Source organism: Apus apus, chromosome 14 (assembly GCF_020740795.1).
Source record: "Apus apus isolate bApuApu2 chromosome 14, bApuApu2.pri.cur, whole genome shotgun sequence".
Lineage (NCBI taxonomy): Eukaryota > Metazoa > Chordata > Aves > Apodiformes > Apodidae > Apus > Apus apus.
Window position 1 is genome coordinate 10,679,414 of NC_067295.1, and position 18,201 is coordinate 10,697,614.

Sequence of the window (18,201 nt, forward strand, 5' to 3'; positions counted from 1 at the left end):
GCAGGGGGCGAACAAATTAATTCCTGACACGTTTCCCGCCCCCTTCCCGCGGGTTCCGCCCGGCCGGGCCCGGCCCTGTGCGCCTGCTCGGGCGGCGCGACGTGGCGGCGGCGGGTTCGGCGGCGGCGGGAGCGCCCCGCCCGCCGGGGGGGCTGGCAGGCGGCTGTGGGGCGACGTGTGCGAGCGGGAGCGGCCGGTGGCCGCGGCCCTCCCCGCCCGGCCGGGGTGATGTCGTTATGCGGCGGCTCCGGCCCCGCGGTTGCCTCTCGGCTGCGGCCTCGCGCGGCGCGGATGGCGCGGCGGCCGGAGCTGCTGTGCGGCGCGGCCATCCTGCTGGGCTGCGCCTTCCTCGTCGCCCTCAAAGTCACCTGCAGGTAATGGCGGGGGGGTCCAGGCGGACCGGGGGCACGCGGGGCTCGGCCGAGGGTCTCTTCGCGCAGAGCGTCTCCGCCAAGAGCGGCGGCTTCTCGGCCGGGCCCCGTGTGCCCCGGCGGCCTGGGGCAGAGCCGCCTCGGGGCCTGCGGGTGCGCCGGGGCTGCCCGGGCCGGCGCTCCTGCCGGGGCTGCCCGGGCCGGGCCGGCGCTCCTGCCGGGGCGCGGCCGCTTTTGCCCGCTCTAGCCGCGCTCTGTGGCGGGGGCTCCGTGAGGCGCCGCGTCTCGTGAGGAGCAGCTGCCGCTGGGTAGGTCACACACCTTCCTCCCGGGCCCCACGACGAGCGTTCCCCGTGGCTGTGGCGGGGGAGCCCCTTGGCCGCTCAGCCGTGTGCCGGGGGGGCACGCGGGGCCCGGTGACCCGCCCCGGGGCTGGCAGGGCAGAGGAAGAGTCTCCCCTCCCCGCCTTAATTCATGGATGAGGAAGAAGCGACGGTAATTTTAAGACATACGTCTTCATCAGGTCGTGTTGGGGTGTGATAGTAGGTGCGCAGATACATGCACTCCTGAGGGACAGACGCTGTGCTGAGAAAGCTGTTTTTCCTCATCTGGAGAGAGTAATTCATGCCTCAGGTTGCCACAGAAGGACTGAGGGGAGCACAGGGCTGAAAGCCTTTCCTCGGTGTGCTCCGCTGGCTGTGTCAGCCTGGGGGTACAAAGTGAGGGGAAACGGGTCTCTTCTGGTTCATGTGCTGGTGTGAACACCCCCCATTGCCTGCACCTGCTGCAGACAGGTGCTTTCTGGGGTTTTTCCCCCCCAGTCTGTTGGGACTCCTCTTGGGAGCTGGAACTTTATTGCAAAAGTTCTTTGGTTCCTGCTTGCAGAGAGCCTTGTGTACGTGGAACCAGACAGTGTTTGCAGCTGGAAGTGCTGGGAGAGTTGAGTGATGGGTGGTAGGCATGTGAATGTGCTGCAGCTGGGCAGCTTGTTTCTAGAGCCTAAAATGGGATCTTAATGTTCTGGATGGGTTTTAGGTCAAGGTGACTGTCATACTGTATTAATTTAAGAATATCTACAGCCTTTGGTGTTTAATTTTGGAAAAGGGAGAAGGCTAGAAGGATCTGATTGCTTCCCTATTCTGCAGAATCTGACAGAGTTTTATTACTGGAAAACTTGATTGACCACAGATAATGCTTCTGAAAAATACTGAGGCCTTCTTTTCTTACCTGTCCATAGAGAGGATGTGTTACATGAATTGAGGTGGATTTTAAGGATAGGAGTGGGTTGCTCTGTGAGCAGCAGTGCCTCTGTTCCAGTAGTCTCTGTCTCACAGTGGCTGGATAATTTAGATTGGAAAGCTCTTGCCATTTGTCAGAGTATATGGTGAAGGGTTTCTGAACTTAATCACCTTCCGTTTTATCTGTCCTTTACTAAAAAAAAAAAAAAAATGTTTTTTTTTATGCTTCTGTTTTCTTCCTGCTTTCCTTTATTTAAAACCTGCATGTTCTTTTCATGTTATTGTCTGTGTTTGAAAGCTCACAAATGGAATGTGCTTGGAATGTGCTTCTTGCCACCTTGTACTCTGTACAGGAAGTTTGATTAAAGGCATTTGGCTTTTCACACTGTACTTAAGTAGCAAACTAACATCAGAAAAATATTCCTTGTTCTATTGCTGAGATAAACAGAAAAATTCAATGTGAAAATTGCCCATGCTGTTTGGAGGATAGCTAATTGCACGTGTTTATGACTACAGCACATAATTTCTCACCACAAATCAGTACAGATTGCAGGCAGGCCTCAGCACTGGAGTACAGTTAATACCAGTGTATAAAAAGTTTGGAAAGGAAAAATCCCTTTACTACAAGGCAATACGTTAGTGGGGTTTGAGGTATTGAAGGCTTATAGTGGCTCAAGGAGTAGCCAGATGAAGCCTGACCTAGAATGTTATAATGGAAAGCCTGTGGTTTAGAACCTGAATTAGTGCTGGCCCTATGCTAATGTCTTCTGAGACAACCCACTCTAAGGAGCTTGCAGTCAGAGGGGCTGATCCTACAGACACTTGCTTGTGCTGTCCTGTATTACCAGATTATTCTGCTGAAATGAGTTTTTAGTTTTTATAGGCAGGTAAATTATGCAATCAGTGTTTTAGTAAACCATATGTGATTATTAGGTTTGTATAATAATTTGTCATATTTATACTTGTATAGTTTTGGGGGATTCAGAGCACTATTCTCTTTGTAAACCTGTGTGTTATGTAAAAATACTCAAGCATTTGGTGTTGCAGAGGGAGACACTAGTGAGCAAATGGGCTTGAGGAGCTGGTAGCTGTGGATTTATTTATTTATTATTTGTTGTTTTTTCATAATTACTGTAGTTTTTTCATATTTGAAAGTAGCCATATAGTTTCTAAATGATCCATGTCATGGGACTTCCATTAATTTGCTTTATACTTTCTTGCAGTTTGGAGCCAATTGATGTTTTTAAGGCTTATGCTGTTGTTTTCTGTATCCATCTGCTCAGTTACTGTAACTTCACCTTCAGTTTAATTCATTAGAGGGAGCAGAGGTTTTACACATGTTTAAGTTGTCCATTTTCATTAAACTAGTTAAAGAGGAGTTCTAGTTAACATCTCAGAAAAAGTGTGTGTTAGTGTGCGATCAACACTTAGATGCCTTGATTTCAGCAGCTAATCAGCCTGTGTGTGCTGACCTGTGAGTTAGAGCTGTAACACATCAGTGTTGTGTCCTGTCCAGCTGGCAGTTAGAAATCATGGGAAGAAGCTGGCAGTTTGGGTAAGTGTGGGGTGCAGGAGTGGGAGGGAATCAGAGGTGTTCGTTGTGAGGTGACTTAAGAACCTAAGGGCTGGGGAAGGAGGTACTGGGTTACAGGTGGGGAAAGAAGGGAAGGAACAAAGGTAGAAATCCACAGAAGGAGCTAGATTTTTGGACATCTGTGTGAAAACATAATTTTGTGAGTAGTAGAATTAATGAATTGTAAACATGAAGGGCAAGTTAACATGAAAAAAAATTATGGGTTTTGAAGCAAATATTGTCTCTTACATATGAATTAAGAATTTCCATAGCTTACAGAATATGCTGGCAGTGATTCTTGAATGTTGAGCTTTAACTATATGCTTAACCTGGAAATGAGAGAAGAGCTGTGGCTTTTGTGGGTCTGTATTGTAAAAACAAAGGTGGTTCTTACAAACCAGAATGATTGTAAAGTTTGAAAATGTGGTGATGTTGTAAGGAGATTGCTCAGTGTTAGGCAGTGTTCAGGGCTCAATAATTTAATCACAATTAATAAAATTGTGACCTGAGAAGGATCAAATATCAGGTAAAACCACTTTATATTAGCTTTTTATTCTGATGCAAGGGAAAGGAATGCACAGTCTTCTAAAAGTTCCTGTCATGTAAGGAACCATGGCAAAACTGAGTATGGCAGTGGTGTGGTCCAGGTTTTAATCTGACTTGCTCTAGAGTAAATAAAGCTAGTGGAAAGTTTTACAATTAAGATAATACAAAAAAGATAATACAATCATTCAGTTGCATTTAAGGCAATTTATACCGTAAGAACTTGTAAATGCCTTGGAAATGCCAAGTTCTGGATTGTTTAATTGCTGATTGGGTAGAAAATGATTGGCAGGGTGTTTGATTTACCTTCTTGATATTCCAAGTCAAACTAATTTCCCTTAAGAATTGTGATCTGTAATAATCTCTCTAAATTTAGTCTCTCCTTTTGTTGATATTGTTCTTAAACTGAAGAGGAAATCTGCCCTGAAAAGTTTGCAGTCTGCTTTAATCAGTAAAATAAACTTAACACACATTTACGTATTTTTCCTAATAGAATATAAAATAAGTTCAGAATACTTTAAAACAAAACATAAGGCAGGGTGGAAGTCTCTGTTTATATAAACATCACAAAACTTTATGACCAGTGTCTCTTTTCTTATCAGGGTGCTGTTACCTAAAGTACAAGTATTAAAAGAGGATGAGGCCAGGGAAGAAATCCAAAGAAATCAGTCTTCGTGGTAATTTCATGCTTTATAGCAACCAGCAATAAGAGTGTGAGCTAACATACCCGTAAACATGCATGGTATCACAGCCTGACTTTCTAAAGCTTGAGAAGGGTGATCTTTAGATTTTTATGGTATTTCATGAAACTAACTCAGATAACGTAAGTTGTAGTCATTTGCATCAATTTCAAAAGTTTTTTCATTGCATGACCTTTGATAAGATTAAAAATTAGGGCTTTGGGCACATTTTTTTAAATACTGCAGTGTGGTGTCAATAACCACTCTTCATTTCCTTCCTGCAGCCGAGCAAAAGATGTAACAATGCCAGCGAAGCTTCCAGTGAATTTTTTCTCCACAAGATCTCCAGTGATTGATCTTTTTCGGGGACAATTAGACTATGCAGATCACCTCCGTCAGGATTCAGAAATTGTGCTGTATTTCTTCTATGCACCATGGTGTGGCCAGTCCATTGCAGCAAGAGAAGAAATAGAACATGTGGCCGGCAGATTGTCAGACCAGGTAACTCCAGAGAAGATGTAAATCTTAAACATGACCTAATAGCTTTTTGATTTTCAAGCTGATGCTAATTTCTGTCGTTCCATGGGAAGTAACCAGTAGGATTTGTATGCTCAAATTTTAGGGTAACTCAGCCAGTTGCCTTAATTTTAATTTAACATATACTGAGTGTTAGAATAAATTGAGAAAACCTGCAATTCCTGCTCATTTATCTGTTATTTCTGCTCGTGAATGGGAAAGGTCACAGTAGTGTACTTTGTTAGTTGTGAATTTTTACCTGCTTTGCAGGTGCTGTTTGTGGCTGTAAATTGCTGGTGGAACCAAGGGAAATGCAGGAAGCAGAAGCATTTCTTCTATTTTCCTGTGATACACCTATACCATAGGAGGTAAGATTTCATACATACAATCTGGGGTTTTTATTGTTTTGGGAAACGGAAATGTTGTGTAAAATTTTGGAAATGTCATATTTATGTTTAGTACCTAGTTATAGAGGAGATTCTGGGCAAAGCTCATCCTGAATGCCTACTTAGGAAAGGCTGTACATGTCAGTTAAATGACATGCTGCACAGTTGCTCATCCCTTAGGAAATTTTCTTTTGCCTGTGCATCTCCTGACAGTTCTGCCCCCAGTGAAAAGTAAAGGATTCAGAATTATATATTAATTTCAGCTGCCTGCTTGCTCTGTAGATTATATCAGCTGGTCCCAGTTTGTGACAGCAATGGACTGTGTACTTAAGGGCTATTGAAGTTAGTGGAATTTACGTGCATATTTAAATGGCACTGTGTACTGAAGACTTTATAATAAATTTGAACTTTACACTCACTTTTCTGTGCTCCAAATGTTGAGATATCATTGTATAAAATTTTATTTAATGTCACTTTTATTTGTTAGTATTTGTATGTATTATCCTTTTGTTTTTTCCCTCTTTGTATGGAGCAGAAGGTAAGGAAACACATTTCCTAATGCTGGGTATGATAGAGCTGGATGGTGTGTAGTGTATCACTTTCATTTTACTTGTGTACTCTCGTCTTGAACTGCAGCTCTCTTCCATTTCAGAGGCTGATTTTGTTTTTTGGGGGAGATTTATGTATTGATGAGGAACAATCCTGATCTTTGTCACCTGAACTTGGAACTGACACAGATGGTACTGCCATAATTCAAACTGAAAGAAAAAAAAAACAACAATCCCACTTGGATGTACACTGTCTTAAACTTACTTAATCTTGAAATTACAACACTTTAAATGGATACACTTGGGTATTATCTGTGACTTTAAACAGTTGCAACAAGATAAAATGTAAATTGTTGATACCCTAGAGGGCAGTGCAGCCCTAATGCCAGAGATACTGCAGCTGGAATGCTGCTGCTGCTGGGCACGGGACATGAGCAGTGCATCTTGCTGTTGAGACAGAGGTTTATAAAAAACAACTGTGTAGTAGGTAGAAAAATCTAGTGGGCTCTAGAAGACCATTTCAAAGCATCTGAATATAGGTATCTCAGTGTGAGTTTGATGTTTTTCAGAGTGTCTGGATATATAAACTACATTAAAAAAATGCATCACATAATTCTTCAGTGGGAATTGACTAATTCGCCATGCTTTTTGTGTTTAATTTCATTTTTCAGTGTGATGCTTTGTCCAACCTAATGATAATAAACCAGATGCAGGGTTTCATATTGAAGGAGAAGGTCTGGAAATGGTAGCCACAAGGCCTGGCCCACCTTCTGTTTCAGCAGTCCTGACTGTGTTGTGAGCTGTTTTATCAGATGGCTGGGGGAGGCTCACTGAACCTGTTGATATATCAGCAGCGTGACTGGATTTGTCCCCACTGTATTCAGTGCTACTTATAAAAGCAAATGTAAAAATAATGCACCTTTTCAGATTGATACTGTTTGAACTTTCAAAATATTTAAAAAATACAGATATAAAAAAGTCAGTATTTTCACTTGATTTTTTTAAGTCACACCTGTTTACTCCAGACAAACCAGAAATATATATGGTCATATAATTCATACCTGCTTTTTGCTGACTTCTTTAATGAGACTCAGAAGTGATCTCCCTCCCTTCATCCCCACCAGCAGACTGCACCTACCACCCACAGACACTGCATTAGAGCCAGTGCAATTTCTGCTCTGTACTGCAAGTCTGGTAACACAGATCCTCTCAGTTACAGAAGCCACTGTTAATTAACACAGTGAGCAATTCCCTAGAGGCTGAGCATGCTGTCTGTGTAACTCCTATCTCTGCCACCCTGAGGAGGGACTCTCTCTATTGTTATTTTAAGTCTTAATGTTCTATTATTTTTTTTGGTACTAGTTTTGGACCAATTGAATACAAAGGCCCTATGAGTGCTGTTTATATTGAAAAGTTTGTTCGCCGGGTGATGACACCACTACTCTACATCTCGTCTCGATCAAAATTACTAGATTTCCTCTCAAATTATGAGGTACTTGTCTCTCTTCTATAGCTTTACCACTGTGATTCAGAAAGAGTTTGACTTGTTTCACAATTAAAATTGATCTGCTCCAAAGTACTAGTTTATTTCCAGAGTCCTGAAATCAGTGCCCTGTAAATTTCTTAAAATTATAAAAATATTAAATGACAAATCCATGATGTTTGTTCCCGTATAGTGACTCTTACGATTTAGTGATGGTCTTAGTTTTCAGGACTTTAGTACTTAGAGACAACAATCAAAGTTGTTACGCCACCAAAAAGTTACATATGCCCAAGAAAGAAGGGGGAAATCCTTTTGCAAAAATCTTGCAATCTAGATGGGAAAGTATTTGAAAAATATCTAATAATTGCTTTAATTTTTAAAGGAATGTTAAACCTCTCTAAGAAGATAAGTGTTAAATAAAAACAAATGTGAAACCAGTTGAAATAATGGCTCCTAACCACTTTATATGCTGTAACTTCATTATTTTAATCCACTGATACATTGTGCTTCAGTAATTTTAGGTCTATTGTGTTCCGAGGTACCAGGATTGGCAGAAGTACTAGTGGATTAATAACTTTCAATTAGACAAAATGCTCTTACAATAGAGCCATTTATAATCCCTTTGTAACTGTTCATTTCTGTAGTGCACAATGGAGAGATACCATCATCTTACTAACCCCCAGGCTATTGGAACAGAATGGAAAACCTGATCAACAGATTGTTTTTGCAGTAGCAGCCAGAACATGCGAGGGGCTTCCCAGTGTTTCCAGTGAAGCAGAGTTCCTCTTTGAGTTAGCACATGTTTTTTAATACTGCTTAGCAATTGAACAAGTATTTTTATGTTCAAACGTTCCCTCTTCCTGTATTTTGAATTCTGAGGCTCCAAATGCCCATTCTCTGTATATGTTCAGTATTGGTTCTTTTTCTGAAATTTACTGAGAATAGAGTCTAATCTGTCATGTTGCCCTGCAGTTATTGAAGGCTCAGGTTGTTTCCCAAACCGTGGCACTAGGTACTCAGTGTCTTGCCTCCATAAAGTGGAGCAAGAGGGGGAAAGGGGGTACAAAAAGAAGAGCCAACTTGTGCAGTAAGGTCCATTCACAGGATAGGGCATTGGCCTAGTGCTAGTCCAGGTGAGGAAAGGCAAATGCTGAGTGATCAGGACCTGAGATACACAGAGAAGACCTAAGGAATAGAGAATTGTCTAGAAAGATGAATAGAGAGGGAAACCTAGTCAGGCACAGAGGAGAAGTTAATTTTAAACCAGAAATGAATGTGTTGATTCATCTTTTAAAACAGTTAGAAATATAAGCATTTTCTAATCCTTTCTGTGCAAGTTGAAGAGCTTTACACCTTTTGTACAAGGAGATAGAATCCAGGAGGTGACTCCTGTGTTTAAATGAAATAGTTTGAGTAGAGTAGGTTACAGGAAGTGCATGCATTGCACAAACCAGTTGCTACCTTGAGAGCCTTGGCTACTGTCCTTTGACTTTTGATCTTTTATATATTAAAAATGTTCATTTTTAGCAGAAGGGAGAAAAGACTGTAAAGGATTGATAACTGGGCATTTTGACCACTGTGTGCTGCTTGATCAGGTTTTTTTGACATCTTAATTGGAAAGCTAATTCATTTGAAACTCAGAATTCTTCCTGAAAAAATTGTCATTATCAGCACATAATTTTCAGTGCTGTGTCCTGCTAGGGCATGGGTTCTGCAAACTTACATTATGGGTATTTACTTTTGCCTTGAAAATTTCAGTTGAAAAGAACCTTTGTGGCTGTGCCCATTCAGTTCCTCGGCTGTTTCATTTTACCTTGGTATTAAGGTCTTGCATGTTAAGGAAGCAGTAGGTGGCAAAACAGCTGCCTGTCACTCACTTTTGGTTCTCGTCCTTCTGTTTCTCTGTCCAAAGATAGCACTGTGTGTGACCTGGAGTTATTAGTAGATGAGTAGACTTGCAGGGCATCGTGTCACACTGAAGTTTGGCTCAGCGGGTGTTTTCACACTTAAAAGCACTACTGCACTCTTGTTTCAAGGGCATTTTGGTTTTGCCTGTTGGTTTACTGATAGCTAGGACTTCAAGCCCATAGTTGTCCTTTTCCATCTAATCTGTGAAGCTTTTGGTGCTTTAATGTCGTGTTCCAGTTCCAGACGGCAACTTTTGACAGAAAAAGCATCTGGCAAGAAAAGCAGGAGCTCTGCCCACGCTCAGTTCTGACTACCTAAATCATTGAACGTGTTAGCATGCCAGAACTAACAAGTACTGTGAAGGTATCAAGATAAACATTGAAAGCATTTTTCTAAGTTGAGCCACACCATGAGATACGGAAATCTAGTGGTATTTTGTCTTGTACTAAAATATTAATTAGCATGTTTTTATTTCTAAGAAATAGTGATGAACATAACCCAGGTAAATGTGTTGTTGAGCAGGTTGTGTTAGTTCATGGTGGTGTGTCGGTTCCACACCGACACACAGTCCGAATCGTGACTATCGTGAGATGCGGTGTTGCTCTCACAAGAGGGCGCTCGCACCCATGAAAAAGATTCCGTCCGAAGCCCCAAAAGCTGATTTTCTGATACTGTTTTTTTGTGGTTGTGGAATGATAGTGATACAACACTGGAACTGGGTAAGAATTAGCATTTAATTTTTGAGAGCAAGGGAAAAAATTGTGTTTGGAAAGCAGTTAAAAACTTGGAATGTATAGGAAGTTTTAAGTTACATCAGGAGAAAGATCTGCAGTTCCTACTGTAACTCCAGGTACCTGTAAGTACCTATGGCCAGACTTCTTTTGGTGTCTTGACTGCAGAGATGTAACAGTTTAATTTTAATACAAACTGGCATGTCTCATTCTTGGATCTGACTAACCTAGCAACTAGGAATGGCCTCATCCCTCTGAGGCACACAGGAAGAAAACATGCAGCATCTCTAGTTAGACAAAAAGCTTCATTCACTTAAGAAAATTAAACGAGCCCAGGGAGCTCATAATTTTCTGGCTTTGGGAGAGGTGAGGGAGGAGTTGACCTCTGGGAGGTAGGTGGTGTGTATCTTGACATCATGTCAGCTTTTTTCTGTCACATGCCAATATTTTGTCTTTCCACTTTACATAGCAACAAGTCATATCTTGTTCAATGGATCATTCCAACTGCCTGCCTATCTGAAGATAGTTAACTGTAACTCTACACAGATGGTTGGCTGGAAGCAGCTGATCATCAGTAACAGCTTGTACGTAGATGCCCACATAAACTGGATGCAGGTGGCTGTTGCTACACCAGTTACCGATTGTTTGGAGGTTCTTACGTGCAGGGAAGTGGGAGTTGCTGCCATCAATCTCCTTGTCACACTCATGTTCAAAACTAGGAACCTCTTTATTTACATGGAGATACCTCTGTAAGACTTGAATCTCAGCTGTATGGAGCAAGATTCTTTGTGGGTTGCCAGCACTTGGAAGTGTTCAGTTTTGTTAAAATGAGCAGAGTAGTTGGTAGTAGAAAGTGAATCTCTTCATTCTGACAGAAGAACAGGAAAACTTGCATGTTACTTGAGAAGAAATACAGCATTTTCGACACTTTCAGCGCATGCATAGATTGCGGCCTGTAACAGGAAAGAAATTTTAACTCTTCTGGGATGATCATTTAAAGGACATTAATTAACCAGATTATTAGTATATATTTATCCCTGCGCTTTTTTTTTTTTCCATATTGTAAAAAAACTTTCCAAAAATATCTGATGGAAACATTCTTCACAACTTGGAAGTCTCAAGCTGCTGTTAGTGTACAGCAGAACTGGCCGTGTCAGAACATCACCTTTTTTAGTAACTTTATAAATATTCCTAGATCTGATTTCTGGCTTCTTGACACATTTTACTGCCACTTTAGACTCTTACTTAATTTACTATTTGGTGCCATAAGTTCACTTTGTACAGTAATGGTATTCACAAATGGTCCTAGAAAATGTGAAACTAAAATTTTTATCATCTGTCTCTTTATTTTGGTTCACTTTAATATGTTAAGTTTTTTATAAGGGATTGTTTTGGAACTAGGAGAAAAAATTGAACACTAATTACTAACCTTTTTGTTGTTCATAAAAGAAGTATGAGTGGTATTCTTTTGCTATATTTTTCTCTTTTATTTATATTTTTCTTTCTTTCGTGACAATTGCTATTGCAGAAATTTCACTAAGTGCTTGTATCTCATACTCGATGAGGAATCTTTATGAACAAGGGTCCTTTTTTAACATTCATTCACAAAAGGTAATTCCTGCCTAAAAAGAGCAGATCATTGGTTGGAATGGGCAATGCTGTGATTGGTGAACATCCTGAGATCAGTGATTCATACTGAATTAGCTCAGTTCATATGGCAGGTTTGAATAACTTGAGTTCATATCACTAATGACAGTAACAGGTAAAATATATGTATATGATTAAAAATAAATCAAAATGTTATATGTAAAACTTAACAAAAAAAGATGGCAGCCTCCAGAATACCAAATGAAGATACTTATGTGAGAATACATTTGCCACACAAATAGGTGATCAGTGAGTCTGGAATCTTTTGTTCCATAGCAATCCCTAGAATGCTCTTGCTTTCTGTAACAGATGCTCTTTCTGTATGTACTGGTGGGATTGGGAAACAAATAACATAAACCAACCAAATTCCATCACTTACTCTGTTCTAAAGGCCTGTTAAGCCAATCTGAGGGATGCATTAGAAACTGTAATTAATAATAATTTTTTGTGGATTATATTTTGTAGAATTTAAACCCAAAACTTACTTTAAAGTACAAGAGAAGTCAGCTTCTCCCAGATGCTTTTCTAGAATTTAATGTGAAGCCATTCAGGCTTCATACCTGGCAAAGTCAATAGGCCTTTTTAGGGATGAGCCTTTTAAGTTTTCACTTTTCTGTTTGGTGATTTGAAGAACTCTATGGACATGCAGGTAGGATATGGGGCTCTGTTGTTATTTTTTTGCTGCTAGTGTCTCATGGATTTTGCAGGATCTACTGAAATAATTTACAATGACTGATAGCTTAATGATGGGATGCTAAGTTGGCATAGCAGTTTGAGTATTCACACACAAAATGTGTGAATTCATGTGTAGTTGCTAAATATGTGCAACCTAGTGAACAATTAAAGTGTTACTGTTTAAGTTGTATATACTATGAAAAAATCACATTTGCCATTCCAGTTCTAAAAAAAGTCGTCGTGATGCTTATGGTTCTTATGGTCTTGCTGGAACTGACTCATGAAATAGTTGCAAAGCAAATATTAATTTGTTTTAGTAATAGCTAACATAGGAAATGTGTGGTTTGAAGTTTGTGCATCTACAGCCATAAAAGCCCTTTCTCATACATACTTTTGAATGACAACTTTAAAACTTATTTCCATTAAACCATTAAATATTAAAGTTTTCTTGCAGCGTAAATTGACTGTTCTTCAGTAAACGTTGTTGTTTTAAAATCTTTTGTGTTTTACTGTAGGCAATTGCTGTGCCCCATATATTTATACTTGAAAATAGCTCAGTGAACTCTAATTTTTATTATTTCAGCCTGGAGTTCTAGGATATTTTGAGTTCAATGCTTCACCTCAACCACCTGGTTATTTAACGTTCTTCACTTCAGCATTACATTCATTAAAGAAAGGTAAAAGCTTCATTTTCATTAATTAAGGTATCTGTGAATGAGTTATGGGCTTCAGTAGTTTTTTCCAATATTTAGTAGGTTGGGACTTAATCCCTTTTGAGTGTTTTTTGATGTCAGTTTAATTATGAGAGCGTCTGCAAGTTGAATCCAAGAGTGTTTATCTTGTGTAATGTTCGAAATGTCCAGTTCAGAGGCATTAGGATGAACTTGGTTTTGTCAGTACTTGGTAATGGAATTCAAGAAAGGGCTTTCCTGAATGGAGTTACTGAGCTGGTACAAGGCAGAATGAAGAGACTGGCTTTCTGCCCCTGATATTTTTCATTAATAATCTAAAATGCAAAACCTCTTGTGTTTAAATATGCAAACCTTAAATATGCAATACTTTTTTTGGGGGGAGGGGTCAGAAATTCTGGGTAGAACTTTAATAAGATTAGTACATTTTTTTTATATTTCTCCCTGACAGCAAATGGAGGAAATGGATACCATTATTCTGATTTTTACTGACTTGCTATACAATAGAAGCTGTTCTCCTATAATTTGATTTCCCCACTGATATGTTGGGATAGTTCTTTGCGACGTAAAGATGAGAAGCACTCTATCCTTGTGTGTACAGATTTATAAATATAGAAATACTATAATACACATTTAAGTAATATATGTTTACTGTAAATGTACCTTATCTAAACAGTTAACGTTCATACCTTTTCCTTTTAAGTGTTTCTCATCTTGGCTTTTGAGATGCCACAACACATGGCAAGGTGCATCTGTGATACCAGATTCTATAGTTAATAAGCAAATCAAGGAATGGGACAATTCAGGTTAACATTCCCTGTACATTGCCACAGAAGAGGAGCACATTTGCCTGCTCTTGTCATGTCTTCTGTCTCACTTAGTCACCAATATTGGCAGTTGCTATTCAGTAGGATTTCTATGCCTTTTTGCTGCTGTGTTCTGCGTTTTGGTTTGAAGGTGTTTTTCTAAGGCTTTCAGGGGATAATTTTGGTGTGTATAATTGTATTTAAGAACTGAACATTTGTCCTTTCAGATTACCTTGGAACAATTCGCTTTGGAGTGATCACAGATAAACGTATTGCAGAGGAGATCTCACTGGTGCAGTCAGGCAGCGTCTATTTGCACAGACATGTCAACACATCTCTTGTGAGTATTGTGTTTGACTCTGAGGCAGGACATGGAGCTTGAAGCTCTGTCGTAGTAGACAATGAGTAAGTGTTTCATGGAGCTTTAGGATAACAGGATATTTTAGAAAAATATTTTTGTACAGTAATATATATTTTCCTCCTACCAGTCAGCAGCTGTTTTAAACAGTAGCTAAAACTCAAGCTGATCGTCTCTATTAAAACAAAACCCAAAAAAACCCCAAGCACCTCAGAAATTACTACACAAATGCTTTTTCCTAAAGTTTCTGCCTCTTTGAGTGGGTCAGAATTAGAAGGCTTACTTGAATGAGGATATGTACAAACTGATTACGAGTTATTCTAAATTTTCAATTAAATTAATTTGCACAGTATTTGTAACCAGTATAATGTCAACTCAATTTGAACTCAAATACAAGTTTTCAGTATTCCTACTGCCTCTCCACAAAATCTGTTCCTTGTTTTTGGAAGACTTAAGACTGAAAATACTAAATTTCAGATTTACTATTTGGCATAGGGACCTTACCTGTTGACATTGCTATCAAGAGTGTAAATCCTGTGAAGATAAGTATTGTAATATGTATTTTATTCAGTTGAGACTAAGGAAAATTATTTACAATAAACTTGCCTTAACTTACTAAAATGACCCTAGAAGCTGCGAGAGCTTTTTAGTATGCATTTTTTCCCATACTCACTAATAAGAATTACCAGACTGCATTCAGTCTTATGTTGGGGTCTTAAAAGAGTAATTTAAAATGAGTTATTATGGTGAACAAGTAGTGGGAAATGTTTTCTAATATGCTGTAAATCCAAGTATGTCAGGGTATCAACTTAAGAGACTGAGCTCTTTCACTTACAAAGAAAATTCATACAAGTGAGAAAAATAAAGACTATAAAGATGTAGTGAAAGAAAGAGGCACTTCCCTGGTAGAATACTTTTTGCCTGAAAGATTGTGTGTGTTCCTTTGATCTGATGAGCGTTTGGAAAGATTACCCAAAGGGAAAGGGTGTATGAATTGCTGAATAGTTTCATTAAATTTAGAAAGATAATTTTAGGCACTACAGTAACAAAGCATGCTATATTTGAGAACTGCATTCATTACTAAATCAAGTGAGGACAACAAACTATTTTTTTCCCCCTTCAAGATCTATCCAAATGACATCATGAACTATACTGCTGAGAACATTTGCAAGTGGGCTCTGGAAAATCGAGAGATGCTCATACGCTGGCTGAGACCACATGGTGGAAAAAGCCTTCTTCTAAACAATGAGCTGAAGAAAGGACCAGCACTCCTCATATTTATACCTTACAATCCTTTAGCCGAAATTCATCCTCTTTTAGATGAAGTAAGTGAAATAATTATTTTTTTACTTCAAGAGTTTTAGAGCTTGAGAACTCTAGTCAGTATTCTGAGCTTAACTGTGACAGATATTTTATTTCATTGTTCCAAGTATTCAGTTTTGTCTAAAAACACGTTTTCTTAAGCCATTACCACAACTCCCTTACACTTGTTTGCATCCCACACAGTACACTTTTGTCCCATGCCAGCAGTTGCTTAGAGCAAGAACCTGATTCTTTTCCTGGACTCCCTTCTTTCTCTGAGTGCTGTGTGAGAGATGCAGGTCTTTGTTCTTCTCTACAGCTGACAGACAGCTCAAATGAAAGGGCAAGGATGTACTGAGTATTGCAGGAGTTGTTTTGTTCACCCCATTCTATTCCTCTCCTCTGTCTTCCCAGAGGTGATGATGCAAGGAAGAGTGGACCTTTTAATAAACCAGACAGTGTTGTTAGAAATATAGCCCCATTGAAAAGCTACCCAGAAATAATGGGATTTTTATATCCTGTGCATTCCTTAGTTGCCTGCCAGTTATATCTTCCTCTGCCATGATTTCCATTTTTTAACTGCTTAGGACAGTAATTTTTGTAGCTGTGCAGTTAAGGAGAAAGGGAAACTAATTTGGCTGAAAAACATTTTTCCCCTGGGGTATTTTTCAGCTGGAACCCATTGTCCCGTTTAGCATATCACAGAGCTCACGTCACAGTGGTGGTCACATAACACTGAGGACAGTGTGGAACAAGAAACAAGCATCTGTGGAAGGTGAAAAGCAGGGCTAAGTTTTGGTAGGAATGCTGGCTTATATACATGGATTATGTGGTTTCCACAGGGAGGCATAATTAATATTGCACTGTCCAAAGCAGTGAGGAAAAAAATGAAAATAACTTACAATACAGTATTTAGCCAAACTAGAAATAGACACAGGAAAAGCTAGACTGCTGCAGGATAGGGTGGAGGAAGTCTTTGTGGAAAGACTGAAATGAGCTGTGATTATTCTGTTACGTACCTCCTAGAAAGGGAATTCTCCCTATGGCCCATACACATGCCTGTTGGCTGCTTGGCTATGAAACCAAAATGGTGATACAGCACAGGAAGGTGTGCACTGAGAGGAAGGCTTTTTTCTTTTTCCTCTTTTTTTTTTTTTTCTTCTCCCAGTAAGTCATGTGTTACTATATGCATAGTACACCTGCAGTGTTACAACTCTATGGCCATGGCTGGGAGAATAACAACATTGCTTCAACACTGTTCGAGATTGCTAGAAAGTTTGTGCACCACCTATACCAGGAAAAATCTCAATTCCCTTTTAATGTGAGAGTGCTTTTATTTATTTTTGCCTTGTATTGAAAGATAAGGGAAATTCAGGAACCTGTACTTATTAAGGATTCATGCAGTGGGATTTAACCTTAAAATGTAGTGTTATTGCACTGTGAATATAATGCAAAGAGGACCCTGAGATCACTGTAGTGGACTGAAAATATTTTAAACTGGCTTTTTGTTCTTCTGTACATTAAATTCTTACATACTGAAATATCTGGAAATTTAACTTTGTTCCAAAGTCAGAGCCTTCTATAATTTTTGTAAGAACAAAGGGGAGTTTCATATTTCTGAAATTCCATCTCCAATTGTGTATATGTTAAAGCTGCAACAGATAACTGCATTTGAGTGAAGTATGTACAGTTAATTTTGCTTTTTTCTCTCTTTTTTTTTTTTTTTTTTCCTTGCTGTAGATTACCAAAGTGGCCTTGGAATACCACAACTGTAATAAAAGCCAGGCAGCTGAGCCAGATCTTCAACACTTAGGAGACACTGATTCACCAGCTTTTGATTCCTCTGTACCAGATGCACATACAAAATCACCAGAAGCGTTTTCAATAACCAAGTACCCGTGCTGTAACACGGTGGTGCTTCCCCAGTGGCATTCAATATCTAGAACTCACAATGTCTGTGAGCTTTGCATTAACCAGACACTTGGTGTCAAACCAAATAAAGTCCATGTGCCACACTGTAACTTTTTAGAGATAGAAGCAGCTTTGGACTCTTTCTACCTCCAGGAACGTACCTTTTTTCAAGTTCTATCAAATACCATAGAATGCAGCAATTTCTTAAGTTTCTATAGTCCCTTTAGCTACTACACTGCATGTTGCAGGACAGTAAACAGGCGTTTTTTAGGATTCATCAGTTCTGAGAAGACCATCTTTCAGACCCCCAGAGTAGCATTTTCTTCCCATGGGAAGAAAGATAACACCCAACATTCTATTCCTCACATTGAGGATAGGAATTGTTTTATTCCTGACCTTCATATTAGTGGCACTAACATTACTGGTCTGAGCTGCAGGACCAACAAAACCTTGAATCTCTATTTATTGGATTCAAATCTTTTTTGGATATATGCAGAGAGACTTGGAGCATCAAGATCTACTCATCTTAAGGAATTTGCTGCAATTGTTGACCTGAAGGAAGAAGTGCACTATGTCCTGGATCAGAACCAGTCGCTTGTTGGATCTACCCTTGGTATGGTAGTCACTACACAAATGCTTGAAATAAGAAAATTAGGTTTGAAATAAGAAAATGAATGGAAAGAAAACTCAATGCCATTTTGAAAAGTGAGACCACAGTCATCATTGTGAATCATAATTTATAAATCTTATTTATTTAGTAGTTAACCAAGCAGTAGAATCGTGTTCCAGATGAAGTAAGAACTAAGTTTCTTATATCAAAAGTAATTTGCTTTAAA

At 39.6% G+C, this 18,201-nt stretch overlaps 1 protein-coding gene across 4 annotated transcripts in view; it reads left to right on the forward strand.

Moving 5' to 3' along the window:
- The first annotated feature begins 164 nt into the window (after window positions 1-164).
- TXNDC11 (thioredoxin domain containing 11) overlaps window positions 165-18,201 on the forward strand; it is a 37,169-nt gene continuing 19,132 nt past the window's right edge. For 3 of the 4 annotated variants that reach the window (XR_007890914.1, XR_007890915.1, XM_051632574.1), the window contains exons 1-9: window positions 165-374; window positions 4,328-4,402; window positions 4,690-4,906; window positions 5,192-5,289; window positions 7,218-7,347; window positions 12,883-12,976; window positions 14,022-14,134; window positions 15,277-15,477; window positions 17,195-17,978. Coding sequence is in view for 2 of the 4 variants with exons in the window: in XM_051632574.1 (XP_051488534.1) it covers window positions 229-374; window positions 4,328-4,402; window positions 4,690-4,906; window positions 5,192-5,289; window positions 7,218-7,347; window positions 12,883-12,976; window positions 14,022-14,134; window positions 15,277-15,477; window positions 17,195-17,978 (1,858 nt within the window). In the remaining 2 variants the exon portion in view is untranslated. The remainder of the gene's footprint in view (window positions 375-4,327; window positions 4,403-4,689; window positions 4,907-5,191; window positions 5,290-7,217; window positions 7,348-12,882; window positions 12,977-14,021; window positions 14,135-15,276; window positions 15,478-17,194; window positions 17,979-18,201) is intronic. The other variant, XM_051632575.1, reaches the window with a different exon arrangement.